The sequence below is a fragment of the Plectropomus leopardus genome, chromosome 4 (genome assembly GCF_008729295.1).
Source record: "Plectropomus leopardus isolate mb chromosome 4, YSFRI_Pleo_2.0, whole genome shotgun sequence".
NCBI lineage: Eukaryota > Metazoa > Chordata > Actinopteri > Perciformes > Serranidae > Plectropomus > Plectropomus leopardus.
The window spans coordinates 4,575,757-4,599,033 of NC_056466.1; the positions used below are offsets into that span (position 1 = coordinate 4,575,757).

The following is a 23,277-nucleotide window of genomic DNA, read 5'->3' on the forward strand; positions in this document are numbered from 1 at the left end:
TTTGTGAAGGAGAGGCGGCAGCAGCAGCTCAGAGCCGTGCCGCACCCTTTCTGCTCTTCCTGGGACTCACCGCGCGGATCACTCCGCACAGGTAACCGCTCAAACTACCGGAAGCAGAGGACAAATCCAGGTGACGGAGACAATTCAAAAAGTTTGTGCTGCACGAGGAGAAAACTGGAATGGAGCCTCGATAGAAAGACATAAAGTAACATCAACTTACTTTTTATTTTTGACGCATTATTTTTTTTTTTTACACCTTGTGCTCGGAGGGCGTTAGAAGTGCGCAGGAGCGGCTTCAGGTACGACTGCACTCTGTTTTTCTCCTGGACGAGGACCTGGATTTACTTGATAAACGAGTTCATAGACGAAAGCAAAGGGTGAGTTGACATGTCTCTCCTCTTTAGGCTGGATGTATTGATTTCCTGTGTGTAAAATGCTTCTATTTTGAGTGTGAATTGCGTGCTTTGGAAGAAGACGCGGACTTGTTTGTGTGTTTTATTGTTCGGGGCGCAGTGAGCGTGCTGAGGCATCTGCACCGTCTCACAGCAGTCTGGAGTTCATTACAGTCTCAACACCCTCATCACTGCCAGTTTGACCATGCCATTTTGTCATTTATCTCATCCTCCTTACAAAAAACAGTGTCATCTGTCTTTCTTTCAATATGATGTTTCATTTTCTGAGTCCTCCCCCCTGGATCTGTCTGGGTGTAACCACAGCACACTGTATCCTGCAGATTGCACAAAGAAAGTATGAGTAGTTCATTTGTGCCTTAATGGTTCCAGGCAAGATAGACAAATATAATTTGCTTTTACAGTACAGGTGTTACCAGTTCTTTTTTCCTTTATGGGCAATCTAATGCAATCCAGTGCAGAACAGCCCTGCGATAAATCATGGTGAAGGTCATGGTGTTCAGGTATTGTTGACATTGTGTCACAGTGTTGACTCACCTTTATGGCAGTTTTTTCCACCTTTTACAGTATATGCTGACGGTGTTGTGTTTGACTGCAGGAAATTCCAATGCTACTCTTTTTTTGACATTTACATTTATTCATTTTCTTAATTTTTATTTTTAAATTTATTTCATCTTTTTAGTTTTTGTTTTATCTATTTTATTTCCTCTTATTTGTGGCATGATTGCTTTTATTGTTTCCGTTGTTGTTTTTGGTCTATTTCTCTGTATAATTTTATATTGACGTTATGCGCCCTGCATTATTTGTTTTCTGGTTTTAATTTGATCCTAACTCTACCCTAGTTTTTTCTTGCTTGTGCTTAATAGGATTGCTGTTGTTGTATCACCGTCTATGCATCTCATTTCTGCTTTGCTTTGTTTGTCAAAGCACTTTGTAGAGTCTGTTTCAAAGGTGCAATATAAATACAATTATGGTTATTATATTATTGTTATAATGGGGCAGATATTAAAAAAAAGAAATGTATGATTATTTTCACTATCAATTGAGCTGTTTTTTTTTTTAATTAATTGATCAATCATGTAGTCCAGCAGAAAATGGCAGTAAATAGCTTATCACAGTTTCCTAGAGCCCAAATTAATTTCTATAAATATCATTTTTATCTAAGTCTAGTAGTAAAAAATACAAAGACATTCATCTTACTGTCAAAAAATAGAGATTAGTCACAAATAAAAACACATTTGTGTTTTTGATTAATAAATTAAACTCTTAATTAATTAATGGAAATAGGCAACTAATTATTTCAGTCCTACATCCCTTACAATATCCACAAAATAATGTGCAATACATTGCCACTGCACTGTAAAAAATAAAGTAATTGTGTTAACATAAAAAATAAGTTGACTGGATTTGAGAAGACAAGTTGAGTTAATTTTGTTATGTTTCAAGTTGTCTTCTCAAATTCAGTCAATTTGACAAATTTAAGGCAGCTTAGCCTCTAGCTTTTTTTTAAAAATGAAGTTGAAACAAATATATTATTTCTACAGTGTAGAGCTGGGTATTAAACCTCAAAAAATGTTTTAAGTATTGACCAAAATCTGTCAGAAACACTTTATAAAAAAGTACCCAAACTACCAAAAGTAGGTTTTAAATGTCTGGTCTGGTTTGTAAATTAATGTATCTTCAGATAGTTTCTGATTTAAATCAAAATGTGTCCTGTTGTAGATGGTTTTTGATCAGGTTAGGTTATTGTATGGCTGCTTGCAGTTAGACAACATTCAGCAATTAGAATCTGCATCAGCATGTTGAACTGGTGTTGGAGACTGCAGAGCCCGTTGATGAATTAAATCACTCTGTGCAGCTCAGCACAGAAGCGAAATGAAAGTGAAGAGAGCAAATAAACCGCAAGTCAAGAGGGAGTTTGATTAAAATAAACTTGTTGTCATAAGTAAGATTATTTTTTTAAACTACTTAAAGTCATGGAAATTATGTAGAATATTGTGGGAAGTCACAGTAAAAAAAATTAAATTCATTGGTTGAAATGTGCAGAAATTCTAGTATATTCTTAAACACACACTGTGTAGTTTACTCTCTCTGAGCCTTCAGGTGTCCTTTTTAAAGAGAGAGACAAAGACCGCACTAAGCAGATTTCCGTGAACCCTCAAATTGCACAAATTAAAATTGCTAATATAAAATATGACTAATGGAAGGACATTAATTAAAATTTCTTATTTATCTCAACCAATTTTTTTCACAAGCATGAGGTGGTATTTGAGGTGTCTCGAAAAAGTCATATTTCGCAATTAATTATTATTAAGCATACATGTTGCTATGGCTATGCACTGGTCGCTAGGTACCGGCCCCCGCTGGCATGATGCAGCAGGCGCTACAAGAGGTGTTATTGCATCAAATAACTCATCAAAAGTTGAACAGATCAGAAATTTTGAATCCACGATTCATCTGTGAATTCGTGGGCTATCACCTCCCAGAAATCCCTCATACGTGGATGCTCCCATGTAAAAGATGCTTGCCTTTCCATGATCACTCCCAAAACACGCCTACGTCGCCTTTGATTGGAAACAGTGACGGTTAATGCGGTGGCTGCAATAGAAATAAACCTGCTAATGTTTTGAACATCCATCGCCATGCTTCTTTGAATGTTATCGCTACAGGAGAAGTCGCATAACATCTCTTAATGGAAACTAAGTCGTCTCACAATCTTGTTTTATCGACATTTAGAAAATATCACTGAAGTTTTGCGCACATCTGTAATGGAAACCTGCCTACTGGTAGATCGATCACATTGGTTTCCTTGTGTGGAAGTGTCTGCATGCATCTGTGTGATAAAACAGCCAAAGTTAATCATGATGCAGGTGACACCTAGTCAGTCCCACCAGTTGCATGTCCATGCTCCACAGCTGGATTGAAATGTTTATACGTCAGTTAAAAGTATTGCAAACGGAGACATGGAGGTGATGAGCAGAAGATCACATTTTACCTGGATTTAGGTCACAAAAAACACCACCTCTGTAGCAGTATTTGCTTCAGGCACAGATGTGTGTGTGGGTGGTGTAAATCCTCTCTGTTTCTGGCTGAAGTTGGTGTGCTAAGGCTTAACTTTCAGAGAGAAGGGAGGAGGGAACAGAAGAGACTCGGGTGTGGCTGCCCTGGTAATTACCGGGTTGCATTCAAACTGGTGTTTACTGATTCAGCTCAGTCCATTCACACACAAACAGACATGTGATGCATGAAAACACACAGTCATGCAAATGCAGTCGTCTCAGAGCCACACAGAGTGGAAGCAGGAGGAGTCCCGAGTCAGGGGAGCACATGCTTTGTCAGTTTCTTTGGGAGGGGAAACTCTGTGAGGTCAAGTTTAGGAATGTACCTAAAGTTTTAATGAGCCGTGCCGGGAATGCTATAATTAGACACAACTTTACTCTAACGTTGATACATCATATCTCTTTAAAATGTGGTGTTTTATTCGTGTTTTTAGTGTGATACGTTCTAATAAGTTCTGTATATTACCTGGATATGTGGAGCTATCATAAAAAAAGACAACAAAAAGAACAAATGACAACAAAGCAGTCCATGAATTACTTCATCTTGTGAAGGGCTCATTGGATGGATGATGGTAGGATTTGTGAAAAAATTAAATTGCCTTTATTTTACATGGTAATATACTGTAAATTAACCTGTTAAAACCTGAGCAGTTTGGTTTGATTTCTTTCAAAAACATGGGAAGAGGGCACTGAGCAACTTAACACAAAAGTACCCTAAAATTAGCAAGAAATTAGTAAAAAGTTACAAAAAATGACCTGAAAATTACATTTAACAACTTTAAACATGTAATTAAGCGAATAATAAATGTAGTTTTCTGGATATTTTCCCTCATTTTTAATTGTATCTAATAATATAATAAAATATAATATATTTTAATAATATAATAAGATGGCTCATTGTCCTTGTCACCTTTTACTAATTGTATGCAGTTTGCAGGATGTTTTTTTTGACAAGTTGCTGTTTTTGAAAGAAATCAAACCAGTTTTCTCTGGTTTCAGATGGTGAAACCATCACTAAAGGCGCTGAATGCAGCACAAGAAAAACTGGCATTGATCCGGGTTGTAAAGGGTTAAATAGACCAACATGCTGCAAACCCACAGGTCCTCATCGGAGTCATAGTCTGTAGCTACATGCAAATCCTACAGTGTGTCTTGGATTGTTTTTGAAGGAGATTGCATTTTTTTTACTTTTTATATGTGATTGAGAATCCACTTCATCCATGCACCACCACAAAGACCCAGCAGTGCTTCTACGCCTTTGTCTTTGTCTGTCCTTTCTCCATTTCCTTTCAGAGGTCTGTAGAAATGGTGACATTCTGGAAAGTTGTAGAGGTAGATAGGTCTCATGTCTGTACACTAAATTGAAGCATGCAGCCAGATACCTTGGAAGAAAACTTCAATTGTTTGATTTGTTTTATGGGAGTTTATGTGGTGAACTATTTCTTTACTGCAACCAGTAACTTACTGTAGCCTCCACTGGATGCCAGTCAACAGCTCAGAGTCACTTTTTGTGCAGATTTCACAATGTTGATATAACATGCAAATGAATGATCTATAGAGATGCTGATAGGCAGATTTTGTTTTCTTTGGACCAGAAATGGGTATTGTTAGGATGCTCTTGATACAGATATTGATACCGATACTACTCACTATGGGACAATCTACGTTTTTATCACTGCTAAAGAAAAACAAAAGTTAATTGTGGTGAATTACCATTATTTGCATAATCGTCAATATTGCATCCAGCACCTAAAGAGACTGCGGCAATACAAACAATAAAACAGACTCTAAAAACAAGCTGCGTATGCACTGAACTCAGAAAATGCAAAGATCTTATAGAAGCATGGGCATATTTCATATTTAACGATATGATGCCATTTCAAATAATGGCTTCTTAAGATTGTGTTATTGTTTGCTATGATGCTTTGATGCTCACTAAAAAAGGATTTATCCTATGCAATAGAAAGTATAATTTTAAGACTTTTAAATTATGATGATTATGTGGATAATAACGTCAGTGACAGTTATTTTTGGGAGGATAATGAGACATGACATTCTCATATCATCCCTGAATCTGAATGATGTAAAATGTATGTAATTTGCTTTCAGAATCATTGAAAAATAGGCAGTTTTCTGTGCTGTGAAATGCTGGGGGCGTATCTGCTGACGTCTTATTATTATTTTGTAGTCCTGTCTGAAACCATATTATTACAATTACAATTTTTGCTACCTTTGTCTGTGTGCTGTGTGGGACTGGGCAGGTTGTGTGCAGCTGTGAGCATGCAATGAGAGCAGGGTTTCTATACAGGATTTGGTTGTTTCCACATCCGGTGATTGCAGCTGCACGTGTCTGAAACCTATTGCTGCAAAATCTATGTCTGGTTTCGTGCATGTTTGAGACAAATTATCACTGAAAACTGACATTTCTAAAGGTGCACACCCATGAGAGTAGGGCTGCACCTAAAGATTATTTTTTTTAATTGATCTAACTATTTTTTTTATCACTCAATAAATATAACAACAAATTTAATGAAAATAATGTTTTAAAACTTGTCATGCACTGCAGGGCATTATTCCCCAACAAAAAAATAGCCCAGTCTTAACTGGTAATCTGTGTTTTACAGTCTCAAAAGTCTCTCCAAAATAAAATTAATGCAAGAGCTTGTTCCATTCAAGTAAAGGGAATGTAGTGTAATCTACATTTAGCAATCCAACAGCAAAATAAATGAGACTTTGTACAATTCAAGTCACTTAACAAAACAGTTACTCTGTGTTACAGTAACAAACCTCAAATCTAGCAGTCCAACAAAACATCTTACAGTAAAATTAGTGCAATTTGAATAACACTATAACTTTTCTCTAACACAATAATATTAACTCGTCCATTATTTCTGCATCAAAATAGTCCAGCCTTAAGAGTGCTGTATTTTCATATTTATAAGCACATATTCCGCTCATTTATGAAGTTGTACAAGCTCCTGCACAGATTACAACCCTGTCCTGTAAATGTTTCAAAATAAAATGCATTGTATCAGCAACTGATGGCATTCTTTCCACAGAAACAAAGTCAGATAGTTTTTGTTGTGAAAGGGAAGCAAGGAAGTTGCGGTAAAACAAACATCTTTGTATTTTGTCATCTCTGTGACAGAGAGACTTTAAACTGCAGTATAAAGTGGTATAGAGTCAACAAAGGCGAGCGTCACGCGTAAAAAACGGCGAGGCACCGTTTCTGTGGATGTGCTGCAGCTGACACGCAGCTCAGACGCGCCTGACAAGCAGAGCATTGGGCATTTTTTATTGCGCCAAATACATACAGAATACTGAGTCTTTCAAAACTGATTGACATGAAGTCGGTGTTAATCCGAATTGCATCGGTGCACCTTTATAGCTTCACTGAAGTCATAAAGTGAAGCTTGTGTCTTGATCTTTTATATGGACTGAAGTAGGGCAGTTAGACATGTGTCGCACTTCTACGAACTACTGCTTTGTTGGTTTGTGACCTTTGATTCAGAAGTCACAAATTCAAATTCGCTTCACTGCTTTGTAGTTGCTTAAATTGTTTGTTTGAACAATACACTTCAAGCAGATTATCAAAGGTTTTAGCCTCCAGGTTTCACACTGAAAAGCAGGTATTGTTCAGTCAACTACACTTAACTGTTGGCTGATGATAAAAGCATGTGGGTTGACTTGACTATTGATGAACTAAAAAAATCTTAACGTCAGTTAGCAAAATAAGCCAAAGTTTCCAAAGACTACGGGGGAAAGTCAGACTGAAATGTAGTTCTTGATTATCATGTTTAAATCTGCTGCGTCAAGTTTAAAGTTTAAGAGCTATAGCATGTGCAGCTGTCACGTCACAAACAACAGTGATAAAAAGCCCAAACAGATATCTCACATTTACTTGCGCAATCACTTTGTCATTTTCTGCTCTCAGCTCTCGACTCAATCGAAACAAAATACTCCTCAAATGTGGATGTGGCTGGCACGCGATCGATTATTTATCAGTGTCAAACGATGCCATAAACACGTCCTTTGACTTGTTTTCTGTGAACACTCTCAGAGTCTGAAGCAGAAAGCCTAAGTTAACAGACACAGTTGATATTCATGTTTGTGGTACCTGTTAGCCCCGACTGAGGCTGCAGGTTTGTCGAGCCCCCTCAGTCAAAGAGAGCCAGGCTCTGTTGAACTTACTTCGTTGTACAGCCCCGAGCTGCTGGCCTCAAGCAGAGATGGAGATCTACAGAGGTGCGGCTCTCTTCTGTCTAACCCCAGACAGTAATGTCACTATACCAGGAATTTGGTATTTGATGCAATATCTGTGAAATTACACAATTCTTGATACCCAGTTTGATACCATGGTAGAAAAACCAACAAAACAATAAATCCCATGTACTTAAACATAAACTGCTTCATTTAAAACAGCCAAATCTAATCAAATTTAAATTATTTTTGTTAATAATAAAAGATATGCCTTAAGCACAAATCAAACTCTAAATGGGTTCGTGAGATTTTGTGTGTGAGGAAACAATAATATATCCTAAAGTATGTGAACATACACCATCTCTGTTGTTGTGGTTCTGAACTTGCAAAAGTGAAATGTGACGGTTGGTCTTTGTGGTTGGCTTTATGTCTTGCCCCTCCTCCACTATGATTGTGCAGCTGGGTGAAAGTTAACACTGATACAAGGAGCGTTTCCAACGAAGCTGAACATTTGTCTACTCTTGTGGCAGATTGTAACTACGTGCTGCTCCCATTGCAAAGAGTTAAAAATGCACTGGCCTCATGCTTTTCATTTTGACAAGTTGAGGCAAAGCTGTCACTGCTACTGCACTTGTCAGCATCCCCCACACGTTGCTGTTATTCTTCTTCTGTGCTGGTAGGTGTTCTTCCTCTTCCTCTTCCTCTGACGTTTAACAGCAGATGAGAACACTTGAAGGCTTATGTGCGGCCTCATCAGGCCCAGAAGAATTGCTCTCTGCTATCTGCAGGACTGAAAAAAAGCGAGCGCTTTAATGTCTTCAGATTTTCACCAATGACCTAACACAAAGGCTGCACAATTATGGCCAAAATGATAATCATAATTATTTCCCTAAACATTTAGTCCTGAGAAGGTTCTTCTTCACCTGAATTGAAGTGCATCTCCTGGAAGCAAAGTATAAATAAAATAGTACCAAAACTTTAAATTAACAGAGTAATGCTTTTAAGTAATTCTTAATTCCTACTAAAAAACAATTGTTTTCCATTAAAAATAAGTTTCTTCTTCCCCTTATTTCAGTGCATCTCCTATGTATACATATCAGCTGCTGTGTTTTTATTTTTTAAAAGTTTTTACTGGGGTTATGGTACAATGACACACTGCACTGTCACGGTCATGGATGTCTGATGTCGTGTTGTTGGAGAAAGACAGGGATTCAGTGAGGTAACGTTAAAAACATTATCCCTCCTGGACTTCCTGCATTCATCGTACTGCAGATTGTAGAGTTTTTAACGGGTTTAACAAGTTAGTTTTTTTTCAGAGGAACATGCATTTTAAACATTGAAATTGCAGTTGTTAATGTTCATTTAATTGTGGTAAGCCAAAATTGTGATGGGGATTTATATTCAAGCAATGTGAATTTTCAACACATTCTTATTCGATATTACGCTGCAGGTATCCTTCTGCGTCTGCTGTTTATGTTCCAGGATGCTGCTACCATGATGCCAACACAAGCCGCATTTCATATCATGAGGAACTGAATGAGAACGGGCTGGATTATTTGATTTTTTTAGGCTGCATCCCAAGCTGATGCTGACTTGAGTGACATCACGAGGCAGTTTGACATATTTCATGCAGTTACTTCTGGAGCCACTGAAGATAAATACTTTTTTTTTTTTTTTTTTTAAACATATGCAGTGGTACTCTCCAAGACCTGTAAACAGACTTTAATGTGTCAGATCATTGTAGTTCCCCTTCATAAAAAAAAGTCCCAATGAGTTTCAAGTAATGAAAGAAACATATTTAATATTTAAAAAAACAGCAATATCAGTACTCATTTTCTTTGAATTTTCTCAGTTGGGGTTTTGGAATCAGTATTGTGAGAGAAAAGGTCTGACACCTCTGATCAACCCGCCACAGGTGGGCAGTGGGTTTACATAGAAGTGAGTGTATGAGTGTGCTTTCACCGGAATTATACACGTCGAGTGAGTGTTTATGTCAAAATGATGTTGCATGTTGCAAGATTTGTGGTATTAAAAAGTACAACGCTTAAGCAAAATTGAGTGAAGTCAGCACACGTGTTGGGTTGCCAACTGAGCTGCTAATTTCCTTAAGCTGGTGTTCAAACACACCATAGTGACAGAGATCCAAAGAACTGTCAAAAAGCCAGAGGAGTTAATAGGTGTGTCCTGTCGAGGGGAAGAAATGGAGCAACTGTGTGCTCATGGACTGGGGTCAAAGATCAACTGTAGTTTAAGTGCTTGATTGATGTCTCGAGTCTCAGACGGGAACAGAGGCCTTCAAGGAAAAAGGAGTCTCACTTCCTCTCTGCTAACAAATGAGAAGTTGTAGGCTTTGTTTAGTGAGTCACACAGACACGCGTTTCCATGCACACACACCACAAATAGTTTATTATATTCCTGTATGCTCAGGACTTATCCTGGTTATGACTTTTGGGTCTTTTTATACATTCTCTCACCTCCTCAGCTGTTTTACGCTATTTCCTTTAATCAAACGCTATTCTTACATTTGTGTCTCATCCATCATTTCATTCTTGAGCCTCTTAAGTTCTCACTCTCCACATTTTTCTGTTTTTGATTTGGCATCTCTCTCCACACACCCTTGGTAGGAGAGTGGGTCACTGAGGCTCCCTCCCTGTGTGTGTGTGTGTGTGTGTGTGTGTGTGTGTGTGTGTGTGTGTGTTGTGCATGTTTGGATTGAGATTGAGTTACATAGCTGGATTGTGTAATTGTGAGGTGTGTCTCTGCTGCAGGGAGTCTGCCGCTCTGCTGTTTCCATTGTTGAGGGAAAGTTGAACTTGGATTCGACAGTAGAGTGCGCGTCGTCGTGCTGCGCTGGCTTTCACAGGAAAATGGAGAATGTGTGAGGGAGTGTTGTTGACTCAAAACGCGCCATGCAGCGCGTACAAGTTTACCGTAAATAGAGGATTAAAGCTGTTGTTGTTGGCCACATTTTGACTGCACATCTTGAAGTGAAGGCTGAGTTCTTGCCTTAGCTGTGGTTGGTTTTAGTAACATCACCAAAGTCAAAAAGCCTCCCATGTTCCTGTTGGGACTTGTCGGCGTGTATAGATAGTTGGTCTTTGAGCTCAGTGGTAGTAATATAGTGATGATAACTGCTCTTGCAGCTGATCAAGATTTTCAGGTTTACTGAGGTCAAAATTCTCGTGAGCTTAGTGAGTAAGATCCATTTTTGCTGTTTGTGTGAGGAAATTAATGTTTTCACATTTAATTAAACAACATTTTTGGAGGGCTACATTTACCAAGTGTGTTTATATATGGAAACTTTGTGGTAAAGCAAAGCAAAGTGGTCTGATATAATGATGTGAATTCACTGAGTTTAATCTGGATGATGCATTTTTTAATACCATTTTATTTTAGGGTTAGAATTAGTGGGAAAAAACTACAGATGCCAGTCAACAGAGAACATTGAAGGCCTAAGATAAAAAAATCCTTTATTAGTCCTAGAATGGGGAAACGTGTATTGTTACAGTAGCAAGGTATGTGTAAGATAAACAAGGCAAAAAATATATATGAATAGTAAAAAAAAATGGTTAAAAAATATTTACACTAAGATCTATTTCATGATATTTTGTTACATTTTGTGCAATAATGATAACTTTAAATTTTATGCTTTGCTTGAATGATCACATATGTGTAATTAGGGCTTCGCCATTAATCAAAATATTATCAAAAATCACAGTATGGCTAAGTACAATATCTAAATGGTAGGCGCTGCAATTATTATTTTTTTGATTAATGTAAAATGTGTCACAACATACCAATATCAATGAAGCATTGTGGGTCTACAAAGATTCCCCAGCCTGCAAATCATATTCTACACATAAGAGAACATGTTTTGGCACAGGCTAGTACTAACCATGACCTCTTTGCCCTAACCCTAACCACCTCCAATCTTGATGTGTCAATGTGACAATTACCAGGAAATCACAGCTCAGGAGGCGGGACTCGGTGAAACATCCTTGGGGAAAAAAAGTGCATTTGTCTTGGGTAATGAACTTGTGTGGCTGTTCTGGACTGTAATTTGTGGGCTGATTGGCTGGTTATTCTTCTGGTTAAATTACATTATTAAAAGTTTAATTTCAGATTTAAAGATACACATATTGTTCTAAACTGATGCTTTATTTTTCCACAGATTGCAGACCGGTGGATCTCAGACAGCTGCACAGTGAAGGCCTCAGACTTCAACCTGCAGTCCTCACCTGTCCAGCTGATGGCATGCGGATCTCCAACCCACCAAAGAGGGCGAGTCTGAATGACGCCCTAAACCTTCCCCTCTGCTTCCTGTCTGCAACGCCGTACTCCTCTCTGTCCTCTCCAGCTCTTCTCTGATCGCCCTTCAACTGGATATCTCAACATGGATACACAGACCGACGACACAGAAGGATGCTACTACAACCGGAGCGTCAAATTTTTCTACGAGCAGAGTGGCAAGAACATCAGCGACCACTGGCGCAAACGTGACTATGTGATCGTCACTTTGGGCATGACGGTCTGCTTCATTGTCATCTTTTCCAACCTTTTGGTCATAGGCGCTATTTTAAAAAACAGACGCTTTCACTTCCCCATCTACTACCTGCTGGGTAACCTCGCTGTGGCCGACCTCTTCTCAGGTACGATTGTTTTACTTCATGTGCTTTGATGTTCTTGTCTTGTTGTATTTAAACCTTCACATGTGAAGGTTTAAATACATATTTTACAAATTTAAAAAATATTACTGTTTCGTTTTTTGGTTGTTTTTTTTTGCTTTCTGCACTGTGCATTTCTGTGCTGTCAGGAAACCAGGCTGCCTTCTTCACGATGTTATGAATAGGAAAGGCGATTAGCACTATAAGGTCCATACACTCTATACATGTTAACATCTGTGGGCTTTAAATCACATAACAAATGCAGCTATAAAGTGTTCACAAAGGATGTTTTTTAATAATGTTGCCATTTAACATGGTTGTTTTTGTGTCTGTCTGTGCACTTTGTGAGTTTTAACGATTTCTTTGTTTAGATATTTAATGCCTGCGTCATGAAGTGTCACATCTGGGGACCAAATGTGATTAAATTGTTGCTTTTATGGAGAGTTGATGAGTGTAGATGCTGGGGAGTAGCACAGTGGTGTACCTTGATGCAGTGATGCTGGTAAATCTGCAATGATGTGTGTAAGAAAGCTGTCCATGTGCAGGATTACATAGAAAACAATGGCACGGTGTTTGCACTGGCATCATGTGTTTATGAGAGATCAGGACAGGCTTATCTCACAAGTAAGGAAATGAACCTTTCAGTGCTGGAGGTTTATTTTTCTCCAGACTAGTTGGCCCAGTGTTCTTAAATATTTTCATAAGTACATATGATATCCTAATGTCAACATTGTCACTTGGCGCGACCGTTTCTGCAGCCGCGGCTGTCAGTGCATGCTAATGGAAACCAAAAGGAATGTTAAAAAAAATTGGCATTTTTTAATGGTGAAATTGGTGATTCTGTGAACACAAACCATAAATACCATGAAGTTTATCACCATACCCTTATATAGCATACAAACATCTTGGTGGTGAATAAACAACCCTTAAATACAAAATACTCCATGAAGACTATTTAGATTCTATTTAATTTGTTCTGCTTTTTTTCAAAGCCTGAAAATCAATAACGTTTTTGCTTATAGATACTGCTGTCAAGCTCCATGGGTCCAGTAACGTAACGTTACAACCTCCACGGCCAAGCACATAAACATTGTGCATCAAATTAAAGCTAAATGCAGGCCCTGGACTAGCTTCAGGTTAAAAAAACGAATTCAACTCCGTCAGCTCCGACACAGTGTTTATCATCATCCATTCAAAGCAGCAGTGTTAAGCACACCCAAACTGTAGAAGTCCCATCAGTTAAAATCAGTAAAATGACAAATAGGCAAAGGTAAATAAAACGTCATCATGATGTGTTCAAATGTAACATTGAGAAAAAGAAACCTTAATTTTTGGTTAGAAAATTGAGTAATACAGTAGTTTAGGTGAGAAATTTTCTTTGCAATTCTTTTAAAAATGTATTGTTGCCTCCTCTTTCCACCAAATAATAGAAAAGTATCGATATAGTGGTATCGATAAAGACCTCAGATCGTTAAGGAGTCTCGATAATGGTATCAGTATCAATAAAAATTAACAGACCTCATCTCTACTGAAGACAACACAATATTTATTTTATCTTATTTTCTAAATTTCTGTCATTAAACCTCCAATTTCGTCTTCCAGGTGTCTCCTACCTCCACTTGATGTTTCATACTGGTCCCTGGACCATTAAGCTGTCTAAATACCGCTGGTTTGTGCGTCAGGGGCTGATCGACACCAGTCTGACAGCCTCAGTCCTCAACCTCCTGGCCGTGGCCGTGGAGCGTCACCAAACCATCTTCAACATGCAGCTGCACAGTAAGATGAGCATCCGGCGTGTTTTTATCATCATAGTCTTCATCTGGCTGGTGGCCATCGTTATGGGCCTGGTCCCTACTATGGGCTGGCACTGCCTGTGCGACCTGGAGAACTGCTCCACCATGGCGCCGCTGTACAGCCGCAGCTATTTGGTGTTCTGGGCCGTCCTCAACCTGCTGACCTTCTCCATCATGGTGGCCGTCTACACCCGGATCTTTATCTACGTGAGGCACAAGAGCAAGCAGATGTCCCAGCACACCACCCAGATGAGACACAGAGAGACGGTGTTTAACCTGATGAAGACCGTCTCCATGATCCTGGGTGAGAACGCACACACGCTACACATGAAGGGCAACGAAACGGAAACTTACAGAAAGCTACGTTATTATTCCTTTCTAATGCCGTCAGTAAACAGAACAAAAAAAGTTAAAATAGTGTTAATATTTTCTTACCTTCTCCTCTACCATCACCGTTTAGCAATTTCTTTTATTTTAATTCCCAAATTTATTCATTTAACACTTGACAGGCTGATCAGCTTCACTCTCCTTTTCACAAAAGGAAACATGGCCAGCACTCCCTCAGATATCGTGGTGTACTGATATCGAATGCTTAAGTACATGTTATCAAGAGCTCGCATTCCTTAGAAAATTTTAAAAGGAAATTATCATTACATGTCATGATCTCTAATTATTTCTTGACGTATGTTTTTCTTCTCCATATTTCTTGTTTTTATTGGATTATCATTCGCTGGTCACTTTTTCTGCTTAGTGTGTTTGTCTAGGTTTTTTTTTTTTAAACTTTTCCTCCATTTTTTATTATTGTTTTCCTCTGCACGTTGAGAAGAGGTCCAGTTGTATAAGCCTGCGGACACTTTTTTTTTTTTAAACTCTGTTTATGTGTGTTAATGTGTGTGCATTGATATTTATCAAGATACATTGTTATGTTAACAGACATAAAATGTGAAAAAATTAATCATGTTTACAGATTAAATTAGTCACATTGCCCAGTCCTGTACACACACACACATTTAACATAAACTATTGTCTGTTTTTATGTGTTTTTTAAAAATGGGAATTTATTTGTTTTTAGTCTACCATTAATCTGATTAATGTTAAGCATTTTGGTTATATTTCTACCTTCTATTACAAAGGAAACCAAAGCCTTCTACACAATGTACTCACTTTATCAGCAATGTTTTAGTCCTTAGACCTTCATCAGGTAAGATCTGTGTGTGTGTGTGTGTTTTTGTTTGTGTGTGTGTGTGATTGTTAGTGAGAAATTCTTGGGTGTTAGCTGTCAAGATTTTTGAATTTAAGCACCCGTCAGTAAGACTTTGTGGTGACCTCATCTCTAGAGGACCTTGTTTACTGTAAACGGTGGTGGGTCTAGATTCCTCCCAGAAGGAAACGCAACACGTTTTGGGTGTTTGGGGTCAGAAAATTCGGCGACCTGCTCCTTTGTGAAGGGTAAAAGGATTTCCCTTTCTCTATAGTCGTGAATATTTGTGATTCTGTTTGCAAAGATGGAGAAAAAAGCTCTTTTTTCATAAATTAAAGATGGAGTCTGTGATTCTGGACAAAGATTGATGATATTGGACCTCAACATCCTAACAAATACACCCCTCCTGTCAGTGCTCCTTCAGAAGCTGCAGTAATATCTCCCGTGTTATTTATGTTTCATTACTATCGTGGCGTTGCTCCTTTCCTTGTGAAAGAGAGAGATTAGTCAGAATAGTGTTGTAGGTTCGAGCCACTGTGTTAGTTTAGTTAGCTGTGTGTGTGATCACCAGATTGTTTTTTTAGTGCACACACAGAGCAGAAAGTGAGTGGAACGCGTGGAGATATTAGACGTGTTTTCTACTTATCTGATTAAAATAGGTTTAAAAGCCTAAACAGATTAAACATGATCCATAAAAACACCTCAGTCAGCTTAAACAGGCCCAAACCAAATCAAACTTGTTTGAAGATTTTCATAAACTGATCAAAAGAAAATTTGTATTATGTAAACGGTGAAGCTGATTCATCTCTGGATGTGTTTTTCCTGCGCCTGCTCCATGTGCTCACCTTCTTCCCCTCTCTTATTGCTTCAGTAGAATTACATTGGTACCATGCTGTTGCTTAATTAAGAGCATCAAAATAACAGCAAATACTGCGCTGAACAGACAATAAATATCCATTTTAGCCATTAGTTTGACTTAAGACGCTTGAGCCGCTCAAGCGGCCCTGTAACCATAGTAACTCACTCCTGTCCGAGAGCACTAGAGGAGAGGGAGAGTTATTTATTTTTTTACTGCAAAAAAATCCATTTCTGGCATGAGTGTGTGAAAAGTGTCAATTGCATGTGTCTCATGGTCATTTGTGAGTTGGCAGCATTGTCAAGTTACCATATTCATAATTTTTGCACGTCACACAGCTGCTCCATTTACATGCATCAGCGCATGTAAAAACCAGATCATATTAGAGGTTATCTCATGTAAACAGTTGACCTTGAATCTTTAATCAGATTGATTTCAGTTAGATTGAGAAAAAACTGTGCATGTAAACCCAGCTACTCGCTGACTTTGACAAAAATTGCACTGGGTTACAATTGCAGACTGCACCATAAAACTCTAAAACTTAACCAATCTGTCTCCTCAGGACTGTGCGGATGTAGTTTGACAGATTGATTGACAGTAGTGTCTCAATGGTGCAAAAAAACAGCTGGCAGAGCTCCACCTGCTCAAACCTGCAAGAAAGTCTCTCCTGTAAAAAGACCTGTGTAGTTCTTTCTTGTGCAAATGACTTATCCTGCAGGAGGAGCTGATTGAAAATTGTTTTTGGGGGGCTTTTAATTGCACAACTCCACATACATACCACATGTACACATTACTAATTTTAGTCATTGTAAAAACGATACAGACAGTTTTTAGGGAAACACTTGACTGAATCTTCTCGGAGCAAAATGTCAAACACTGTCAGCCTATTGAACACACACAGGCTGCCTTGCAGGCTCCTGTCTCGGCCTGTCTGTACTTGTTAAACCCGACTTTACTCCCCCCACACATTCACTCCTTCCCTCACTCTCCTGCTGAATTCTCTTGTTTTTTGCTGAACTTGCTGCGCTCCCTCGCTCGTCTGCTCTCTTTCCCAGCCTCCCCTGCTCCTGCTCTCGCATTTTGAACTTTCGATTAAATTCCTCAAAGTTTCAAAAAAGTTACACTTCTCTCCGCTGTCGCTCAGCAGCCAGGATTCAGCACCTCTGGCATGTGGTGAGGGCGAGGAAAACCCTGAGCATGTCCTGACAGCAAGCTGCATATTTCAGTTACTGTGACAGAAAACAGCTTCTCCCCTGCACGTATGAAACCACCGAGAGTATATAGGATGTTTAATCTTTTACTTCAATGTTTGTGAGGACCCAGTGTGAGTTTTTGACCTTGAGAGAGAGGATATTTTTGTAAAGTGGGACATTTTGGCTCTACCTTGTGCCTTCAAATTGCTGTTTGACAGCTACAACTTGGTTTTACATGTGATTTGGAGGTTAAACATGTAGTCAGTTAAGGTCAGGGGCTGAGGAATGCATTACACATTGTGTGTGCGAGTGTGCGTTACCACATTGTCTTCACATTTACGTCTAGCTCTTACATGTGCATTTATTAGCGTTGAACGAGCTGCGAATGTGCACATAATGAATTCCTGAGCTTCCTAATCGAGTATTATGATAATGAAATCTGATCATACAGACTAAACCCAGTCCACATGCTGACATGTTATGTATCTGTGTGTGTGTGTGTGTGTGTGTGTGTGTGTGTGTGTGTGTGTGTGTGTGTGTGTGTGTGTGTGTGTGTGTGTGTGTGTGCGCGCGCGCGCGTGCGTTGTCCACAGAGGAATTTACAGTACATTCCCTTTCTCCCTTAGTTAGCCCCCCATTTCTTCAAATTCTTCAATACTCTGTCTGCAGTCTGTTCATTTTCTTTCCTCCTATTTTATCTGCCTCTATCTACGCCTTTTATTTATTTCTTTTTTTTTTTAATCTCTAATGTTATTACAAGTTTTCTAATGACCTTATGTACCCTTGCTCTCCCTCTCCCTCTCTTCCTCCCTCCACAGGTTGTTTCGTGATCTGCTGGACGCCTGGCCTCGTCGTGCTGCTGCTCGATGGTCTGGGCTGCGACAAGTGCAAGGTGCTGCGATACGAGAAGTACTCCCTGGTGCTGGCCGAGTGCAACTCCTTCGTCAACCCCATCATCTACTGTTTCAGGGACAAAGACATGAGGAGGACCTTCAAGGATATCCTGTGCTGCCTGTGTCGGCGGGGCGACAACCGCAAGAGTACTTCTGGAGTTCACTTTAACACCCTGGAGCACGAGGTACTGTCTGAGAGCAACGGAGCCGACGAAAGCAGTCACAAACAAAACAACCACTCGCACTAAGAACTGTTAATAATGAAACCCTGAAACCACACTGACTGTAGACAGATGACTGTTATTATCTGTAAACCAAGTACAGTACGACCATGACAACCACCACTGAAACAGTTTAAGAGATTTAATGAACTGACAGTTTGCCTGCCTGACTTGACAGTTTAAGGTTGCATTTTAATGTGGCCCATTATTTTCAATTTCATCCTTCTCTCCAAAAAAACCCGTAAAATTATGGTTTAATAAAAAAAAAAATTAAAAAGCAAAATATGATTTAAAAAAAACATCCAGATGCAAAACTGATGGGGAAAAACAATTAAACTAAACCACTCTGTATCTTGAAATTTAATTTCCTCGTAAATATAGATTGCTTAAAGCAGCTCTAAATTATGTTTTTACAGTCATAATGTAGCATATAAAATTGTGAAAAAACTAAGTTGCTGCTGGTAGTGATGAACCTAAAAAATCGTGATCAGCATTTTAAGTAACTTCCATATTTGAGTACTTGCATTAAATTATTATAGAGTAGTCAAGTACCCTGCAAAAAATGTCCAGTCTAAGAATAGGAATGTAAATTAGCCGACAACGGAAATCAAGTGCAATTTGAAATTCTTTTGTTGAACCACTAGGGTTCAATTTGCTCACAAAACCACAAATTTTCTGTTGCCATTGCATAGGTTAGATGCACACTAAGCAAAAGCCTACTGCAGCAGTGTCTAACATCCATGACCAAGCTGGAACAGTCCCACGAAATTTTGACTCTGTCACTAAACCAGTTAATAACGGTTGGGTAACGTTAGCCTTTTGAAGCTAACAGTTAGCCCTGTCACTGTGTGTCTGTGTCCATGTCGAGTCTCAGCAGCTGTCCCCCAGTACAGCGCTCACACTCCTTCAGCAGAAGTTTCATGACAAACAGAGAGAGTCAGGGGTGCAAGGAGGCACTGAGTGAAGCAAAATGCTGGGCACAACTTCACAGTAAAACACAATTTAACCTCCTTTAAATAGAAACCAAAAAATCATAAATGTAATGATAACATGTGGGAGATGGGGCGAGGATTTACCTTGAACAAATACTGCCGTCCAAATCGAGTATTTAAGTACTCATGCTTGTCTTTAAAAAGAAAATTATCACCTAAATACTGCAGCTCTGTTGGACTTTAGTGAATTTCAGCTCATTGTTTAGCTGTGCGGTCAACAAATTCACTGTATTTTTTGCCTTCATACCGTCTTTTTTGGGTGAAAGAAAAAATACAAAAAACCTACTGTACACTATTTTCTCAGCACCAAGCGACAAACAGATACAGTTAGCGAGTAGCTGCTGAACACTGTGGAGCATTTTTGTGAATATTGGACTTACATTTGCAATGTGAGCAGAAACACAACTCAGATTGAGCGAAGGTGCTCCTCTGTAACTGCAGTCCAAAGTCTGTTTCAATTTCACATTTTTTACCTGAGAATCGTTAAAAAACAAAACTCATGAGCCCTCATATCAAAAAAAGATTGCACCTGATAGTTTTTACTGTAAACTATTACAAGGAAATTCACTGACAACAGCCTTGACAAACTAGATTCGTCATTAGATGTAAACGTGGTGTTTTGTATACTAAAATCATACTCAGCAAAACTGTAAAGTCACTACTTCTAAACATTTTTGTCTGTCTTGCTTCAATTCGCTGCTTTGAGCAAATATAAACAAATGTGCTTCTGCTTTTTAATCGCGCTTTGTGTGTAACTGATTGACATGAGTAACACTAAGTTGAATATAAAACCTCCAAATATTAACTCTACTGTGCTGCAGTGTCACTGTTGACTTTGTTGTCAGAGTTTATGCGACTGTTGCAGTGCTGCTGCCTGCTGTTGTTGAGCAATGTGTTGCCTAAAAAATATGCAACTTTATTTATACAAGTACTGTTTATTATAAAAAAAGACTGGCCATGCATGAATTAATCAACAAACGAGAGCACATATAGACATATGATGCTTTAACAGAAGACCATAAACCTGACACGTGTCTCTTGAACAATAAGGAAGATGGTATAGTGTTGTAGGCGGGAACAGTTTTCCACACCTGTACTTTGCTCCTGAATTACATCTCTCACCAACAGTGTCGGTCCATTTATAACCGGTGAATCAAGTGGCTCTGTTATAACAGGTGTCCTCGCTCAAAGTCTCATTGGACAACTTACCATTACTTATTAACTTTTTACATTGAGAAAAATGAGCATTCAGAGTGACTTGAGTATGCAAAGTTTCTTTTGCATTCACTGGACTTGACTAAAGTTACAGGCACCCAAATGCTCTTTCTGTTATAGGTGAGTGTGGTGTTTTTTCCCCTCTACCATCATGTGTAATGCATCATATCTGTGCCTCAGTTCTGGGAACTGGATGGGACATTTCAAGCATTTTTGCACCCATAAGCGTAGGGCTGGGCAATATAAAGATATTACATCGTATCAAGATATAAGACTATATATCATCTTAGATATTGGATATTGTTATATTGAGATATGGAATAAGTGGTGTTTTTTGATGTATTCTTGAGTAAAGTGATGTACTTTTCTCAACTCGTCAGACAGCTCTACTTGTTTTAATATGTGCTTTTACCCACTTAGTTATCATATCCACATTACTAATGATTATTGATCAGAAATGGACATTTGATCTGTCTCCCTGTTCTAGCATTAATGACGTGCTTTTGAGGAGAGTTAAAAGTATTCAGACATACACTGTGTATCAACATGTAGCCTAAAAATATCGCAATATAATTTTCAGCCAAAAATGACCAGCCCTACATAAAAGTTATAGTTTGTACTGACATTATTATTGCGAAAGTTTTACTATGAGCAAGCTAAAATCACTTTTATGCTAGATCATTTTTTGTGTGTTTGTAACATGGATTATTAAAGACAACTGAATACATAAGAATAATTCTATAATTTACAACTTTTAGGTCATAATGGTTTAAATAGGGGCTATTTAAGTGTTTGTTCTGGGAGGTTGATGCACCTTTAATAACAATTATCTGCTGACTTACAGATGCCTCTTTCATAATGTAAGTCTATAGGAAGAGGTCTTTTGAGGCCCCGTGGCGTCACATTATGGACCCCTCAGTTGTAGTTGTTTTAGATGCTATGTCAGATTGACTTCATAGCCCAGCGCTGTTCCTGGGGGCTTGGTTTGCATGGCATCCACGTAAGCGCACAATAATTTGCCCTTTACGTTTCCTCACACCATCCAACCCTTGCATACAGCCGCTTAATACAACTGTGGATTTCTTTTGTTGCTTGTGCAGAAATTAGAGATAATTCCTCACAACGCTCGGTTTGGAGTGGGCCTCTAAAAAAAACCTCACTTCGGTGGGCCATGTAGCCCCAACACTTTACCTTACCCCTTTATGTGAATGTGCAAAACAAAGGGGAAGTAGTCGGGGCATTGGAATTGTGTCACAAGTTCAGTCTGGTAAAGTTTGTTAGTTGTAAATTTCTCACTTCCTGTTTTGTCTTAGGAGTAGGTCGCTAATGGTTTTCTTCTTTGCGAAATATGATGTATGTAAAAGCGTGTCCTAGTTTGCACCCAGAATTTAATCACAAATAGAGTTCTGTAATTAATTAATGTGAATTCATCCAGCCACAATGTCAAACTTCCCACGAGGGAAACTTTAGTCAAACATCAAGAATGAACTCAATCAGACTCTTCAGATGTCATAAAACGAGGCCTTAATGGTTACTCTGCTTCGTACTATAAACAGATTTCTTTTTGGAATTACCCTTTTGCCTTACGCAATCGTTTCTCACTAGTTTATAGGAAGCACAACATTTCCATGTTCTCTGTGCTGTTTGCTAGTGTGTGTGTGTGTGTGTGTGTTTGTGCGTGTGTTGGATTGCGTGCTCGTGCTGTACAGTCTTAAACCAGTCCAGATGTATGCTGGTGGTTAGAGTGGGTCATGCTCCTTGCCACATTTCCTCTGACTTGTTACTCTGGTATGTGTGTATGTTGGAGGCATGCGCTCTGTCACTCACACACACGCATGCAGCGTGTTATTGCTGTGAGCAGGAAGTGCTACGGCTGTGACTGTGTGTGCGTGCACATGCATTTCTGAGCGTGTGTACTCAATCACAGGCACATTGTTTTACATATTTTTTTCGTTAGTGACATTGTGATTAGAGAGGAGGCCTGAGGGAAAGGAGGTAGAAATGACATGGTTAGAAGAAATTTACATTTTCCCCCCTCTTGTGTGTTGCTGGTAAAATATTTAGTGACTCACGCTATTGAAAAGGAACAAATGATCAACTACAACTACTCTTAAAGGGATTACCATAACGAGAAGATATTAAAGGGATAATAGTGTATTTAAAATATATTCTTTGTCTTCAGATTTCAGATAAACCAACATGTTGATACTTATTTTCATATTATAGGCCTTCTTTTGGAATTATTTGACAGTTCAGACACATTTTCAGATTGTTTTGGGTTTATTTTTGTACAAACGTTGTTCAAACTGATATGAATAAATGCATAAGTCTGCCTACATCTGTGATTTGTTTGGTCTTGTCTGCATGCTTTGTCCGCTTTTCAGCCGTGATTGCTTCTTTGTGATCATTTAGATTCAAATCAAACTGCGCCGAAACACAAACATGTTTTTAATGTCTCACTGTCTTAGCTCATCTTGCTCTTTTTGCTAGTTTGGACATGACTAACCCAAATTCTCTTCTGCCTTTTTTTCACTTCCTGTTACTTTCTGCTGCACCTAATCTCCATTCCTTATTTTCCTC

General features: G+C 38.7%; 1 protein-coding gene across 1 annotated transcript in view; it reads left to right on the forward strand.

The window, feature by feature from the left end:
- Positions 1-23,277, forward strand: part of lpar2b (lysophosphatidic acid receptor 2b) — a 27,545-nt gene continuing 4,268 nt past the window's right edge. Inside the window, exons 1-4 of the mRNA XM_042484307.1 lie at positions 1-377; positions 11,841-12,318; positions 13,936-14,430; positions 18,195-18,454. Of these exons, the coding sequence (XP_042340241.1) occupies positions 12,063-12,318; positions 13,936-14,430; positions 18,195-18,454 (1,011 nt within the window). The 5' untranslated portion in view covers positions 1-377; positions 11,841-12,062. The remainder of the gene's footprint in view (positions 378-11,840; positions 12,319-13,935; positions 14,431-18,194; positions 18,455-23,277) is intronic.